General features: G+C 36.1%; 1 protein-coding gene across 1 annotated transcript; it reads right to left on the reverse strand.

Annotated features, from left to right (window-relative positions):
- Positions 1–984: 984 nt before the first annotated feature.
- Positions 985–1,914, reverse strand: LOC149191243 (putative AAA domain-containing protein C24B10.10c). Its single transcript, XM_089406198.1, has one exon. The coding sequence runs from the start codon at positions 1,912–1,914 to the stop codon at positions 985–987; it is 930 nt and encodes a 309-aa protein (XP_089262324.1).
- Positions 1,915–5,271: the final 3,357 nt, after the last annotated feature.

Here is a 5,271-nt window from a genome sequence, read left to right on the forward strand (position 1 = left end):
GGCTGTAATGGATAATCTTCACTTTAGTTTGGTTTGCCACGTTGCATAACCTTCAAGCTAATGGTCCACCGATTCAGCTGATGATGACAACTATACTGAAAGAGGTTTGCGTGTTTAATTCTGATTTATGCTGTGCCACTCATCGATTTCCAACACATTTCAACCACATGCTATATGGTAGCATCAACAAAAGCTCATAATCCGCCTTCTAAGAGCCACATCGCCCACAAAATCTCCAAAGGATCAATTGTTGGCGGAAATCATGGAACAAAATCCTGTATGGGGTAATGAGGCCAGTCACACGATTTCTGTGGAGCTGAGATGTCGCTGCAAATTGTTATCCAAAAAATGAAGGCAAAACCCAATTAACGCCATGGCAAACCAAATACCATAATCATTACCATGTTTTTCTTTTTAATGATACTGCAGCTTTAATGAAACTGCAACAGTAGTGCAAAGAATACAGCGCATTCGTGGCCCATCGGAATCGATACTAGAGTCATCATCCGATTCATCTTGGAAGGAGTTTTGCTGTGTATCTCCAAAACCTCCAATGAATTTCGAACCACTCTTTTTGCTAGTCAGTAAAACATGTGATGTGATAAGTATGAGTGCAGAAAAAAGCAATAACTGAAACATGCTGAATTGAGAGAGGATCTAAGCATATGCAACGCCTTCCAGTAGCCCTCAGGTTTGAAGATTTTGTTGTATTCTTTTCAGTGCTCAACCTTCTATCATTTCTACGAATCACTACATATCACAACGACCTTGCACAAGAGCATGCGAAGAACCCTCCATAACACAAGCTTCAGTACCATTGTGAACCATCCTTGCCATCAACTTTCTTTATCAGATAAGAAGTAGTGGTTTTGCCATTTGTGCCCATTATTCCAATCACAGCTAATTTCTGCGACGGATTACCATAAAACGATGCTGCGAGTGCTGGGAGAATGGCATTTTCATCCTCCACCATTACCATGGCTTTCACAAGTAGCCTTTGCAACATCCTCCATCGATAAATATAACACTAGGGGCTATTTTATTAGTTAAAGTAAAGACCGCCTTGACATACTTCTCTGCTTCACCAAACCACTTTGATGCAACTGTCGACATTGAGATATTTATAAAATTTGCCCCTGCTTCTGTGGCAACAGCCTTCGCAAGCATTGTTTTTCCAGTTCCAGGAGGACCAAACAGAAGAAGACCTCTGCACGACTTCTGTAATTGTCCCTTTGCAAAGAGTTCTGGTCGCTGCATAACTAGCTCCCTAAGTGCTTCTTTAACGTTGTCAAGGGTTCCAATACAATCAAAAGTGACTCCTAGTTCATCCGGTGGAATAACTTCAGATATTAGTATCTTCTCAAACCCATTGTCACATGTAACATCCTTCAAAGATTTTTTAAGTGGCGAAGCTCGTTGCACAGATAGAAGCTCTGTAAGGGTATTCTGCATGCTTTCAGCAGTTATAACCAGCTTTCCATTAAATAAAACTGGTTCCGCATCTTTCTGCAACTGGTGGCTTACAGCCCATCCTACCACCTTCTCTGCCATATCATAAGTTAGAATGTGGTTCTTAATCTCAAGTTCCGTCAAATCTTTGCATGTGATGCCTGAAGATCCCATGACCATGCGAAGTTGTTGCCTATTGGCTTCTGCCTTTAGTCTTTCAATACCTTGTTCCAATTGTTGGTTCCAATCCATGGCCATGCTTTCATCCTGTGGCTGCTGTAAATAGATTCTAGTAGGAAAAAGTTTGAAGAGAGATCTCGAAAACTTTGATCCTTCCCCCTTCATATCATCCAACCGGGACATAAAATTATCCAAGAATGACAAGTCTAGAAGAGGAGCAAGACTATTGCCAGATTTTGACGTAGAATAAGTGCCCACATTCCCCTTATCCTTCTGAAAATCCATTGTATGAGATTCAATAATGACCACCCTACACTTTGCTTTGTGATACTGGTACATTTGTATAATGATCCACTTTCTGTAGATTACTGGGCTGTAACTCCCTTGCCTCCAGTAGAATGTCTATACAATCAAGTGCCAGTATATTAACCTGCAAATAATGAGCCAAACCCTTCACCAGAATCTCCTGGTGGTCCAGTCAAAAGAATTCGAGAACAAACAGTGACCAAATTTGACACATATTTGATATAATCTGGCTTCTTGAGAAACACATACATGGCATCCAATAGTGCAGTCTTTGTATTATCCGAAAGAAAATAGGGAAAACTGTCAAGTGAAACATCAATATCCTTCCATTTTGTCAGTGCCCGCTGAAGTATCTCTCTATAGATCTGACATTCTTTTGGCTTGTGTAGGGACAGGAGCTTGAAGTTGCTGCTGCCTTTTGAAGAGCTGGAGCATAAATTACATAAATTTAAACCACACATTAATGATTTCTTCTTCAAAACAGGGTTTTGAAGAAGAATCAATCTCTGACATGAGACGGAGTCTAACACATCTGATCTCAACTGGGTCTCTGTTTGAACTAACATGCATGAGTTATTTATGAGAGAATACTCAGTTATTTGAAGTGCAATAGTTACATGCATGCAAGAATTAACTAACTGAACTTATATTAATTCAACAAAATGTTTGAAATAATTTAATTGGTCTTGACTCAGTTAACTGAGCCAACTAATTACAACTCAATATTACAACTCATCCTTATCTCTTTAACTGTTGGATAAATTCCTCAATTAATGGAGAAGCTGTTGCATGTCCCCACATAGACTTCATGTTTGATTTTCCTTAACTAATTAACTCAAGATGAATTAATTAATTATTTTACAAACTGCTGCTAAGATCAAATTCAAATTTTACTTCACTATTTTAGTTTAGGGACTAACTAAAATAGGAAGGTATCCCGAAATGCTATTTATAGAATGCTATTTTTGGCACTTCCATTTTTCCATCCATTGTTGCTAAGATCAACACTGGCTAAACTGCTATTTATAGCAGTGCTATTTTTAGCAATTCTAGTTTTAGCATTTCTTCTTTCTATTTTCAACAATCATTTGGACATGACATATCATATTGACTTGTATTATTTTTTCTTACATAATTCATCATTTTTATTTATATCATTTGTACTTGATGTATCATTTTGACTTATGTCAACTATTGGACATGCATCATTCACATGTTTTTTTTTTTAAAGGAACAAGTATATTTCTATTAATCAAACTGGAATCTAATCAGTTCCATTATAGTCAAAATATTACAAAATTTCCAAAGTCCTCCAAAATTTCTCTTGCTAGTATCTTTGGGTATGCAGTAATATTTTTTCCAGATTTAATACATCATTCTTCTTGTAATTTCTCCAAAATACCCCATTAATACTTACATAGCTACATAACATAATTTACCTAACTATTACTAAGAAATTAACTACATGATTCCCTCCACATTGTTTTGATCAAGTTCCTCTGTAGCATCCTTGCCTGCTTCCTCCTGCTGGAATGGTTTTGTTGCTCCTTGCTACCCCTGCTCCTGCTCCAATTCCTGCTAATTGAGAAACACTTGAGGGAGAGCCCCTCCCTCACCAATTGCCATATCATGTTCATTACTCTCATCGAGGTCAAATGTTTATTTTAACATTGAAACAACTGCATTCTCCACATTAACCTCAAATTTCTCCACCTTGTAATCAATATTTTCTATCTCAAATATAATTACCTCCATTGTCGCTTGCACAAATTCAATGTATTTTTCTAGACCTTCCAAATCACCTGTTACCAAGGTGAAATGAGAATGGTCTTTAGAAATTATTTTCCCACCTATCCTAGAAATCATGTCCTTTTTTTCTTGCTTGAACGCCCAGTCAATCTCATCTCGTGAGCCACCAACGCCATTTCCTGACAAGGATGTCATGCTCTCTTTGGCTCAGAAAGAATGTATGGAGAGACATTGTGCATAAATTCTACACAACCATCATCTTATAGACAAACTTAAACTCCAAAATGATGGTGGGGACAGTCCTTTCGAGTTTAATGTTGTTTGCATTAACAATTGTGAATTTATTGCTTCTTGGTCTAGACCATAAAAACACACAGTCCAACTGAGACTTTCTTTATCGGCCAAAGAAATATCAAATCCTTTGCCAACAACATCCCTCGTGACAGCATTCTTAGCATCAATCGTCGTGTTTAACCATTTGTTGGATGAATAGCCTGCCACCGATGAGCTGGAGAAATCACCTATTAGCTTTTGTATTGTGAAATGACTACCAAATTTATGCAACCTCAATCAGTCACATCATCATCCTTAATTACCCTTAAGAATCTCAAGATCCTTGAGTTATGATCAATCATGGTATGTGACATATAGTTGTTATGTCACCCTCCTCCATCAAATCACCTTGAACCAAATTGATGCCGTTATTGCCTTGATCATTCGCCAAAGTGTTGTTTTCTCTCTTGATATGATAGAACTCCAAAATTTCAAATTTATGCATGATCAATTGGATTATTTGTAGAGTTGGTCTTGTATTTGGGTCCTTGCAATGGTTCAATTTGATACATTTTTAAATTTTAATGATTGTCTCCAAAGACATATATTATGATCTTGTCAGTATTGACTCGTCAATTTTTATATGTTGACAGTGGTTGATGATTTGGATGCATATTTATTACGTACGATGGTTTTAATTTACTACTCATGATGGATGTTTTCAAATTCACTTAAATTATAGATATTTGATTCACTTGTTTTAATTATAGATGATTATCATGTTACAATAATTATCTTGTTATTTTATATATACTGGATGTTGTAGATTATATTTTGATGGATATTTAATAAGTATAATGATGTTGTTAATTTGTATGTATTTTTGTTTCCCTAAAATTTATTTATAAATGTTATCCTATAAAATATTTCAAATGCATTCAGATGATGTATAATCATATAACTTATCTAAGAGACATGATATTTAACTAATTAAATTGAAATATAACATATTAGTTTAACTGAATGCAAAATAATAATCATTTTTTGGAAGAAAAAAAAACAAGAAAAAATGGAAGCCAAATTGGAAGCCACACTAGAAGCAAAATGGGAAGCAAAATCGAAAGCCACATAAAAAAAAAAATTAGATGTATATCCCGGTGCTACACCTATTGATAAACTTGGAGATCAATCTGGCACTAAACATGGCGCTATTTCCTACGATTGGAAGAAAAAAAAGAAGCAATAATGGAAGCCAAATTGGAAGCCACACTAGAAGCAAAACTTGATGCAAAATTGGAAGCCACACTAGAAGCA

This window comes from Pinus tabuliformis, chromosome 2_2 (genome assembly GCF_031772625.1).
Source record: "Pinus tabuliformis cultivar Carrire ecotype Pingquan chromosome 2_2, CPIR1, whole genome shotgun sequence".
Taxonomy (NCBI): domain Eukaryota; kingdom Viridiplantae; phylum Streptophyta; class Pinopsida; order Pinales; family Pinaceae; genus Pinus; species Pinus tabuliformis.

Coding starts and splice junctions, on each gene's coding strand:
- LOC149191243 (XM_089406198.1), bottom strand. CDS start 1,914: ATGGATTTTCAGAAGGATAAGGGGAATGTGGGCACTTATTCTACGTCA.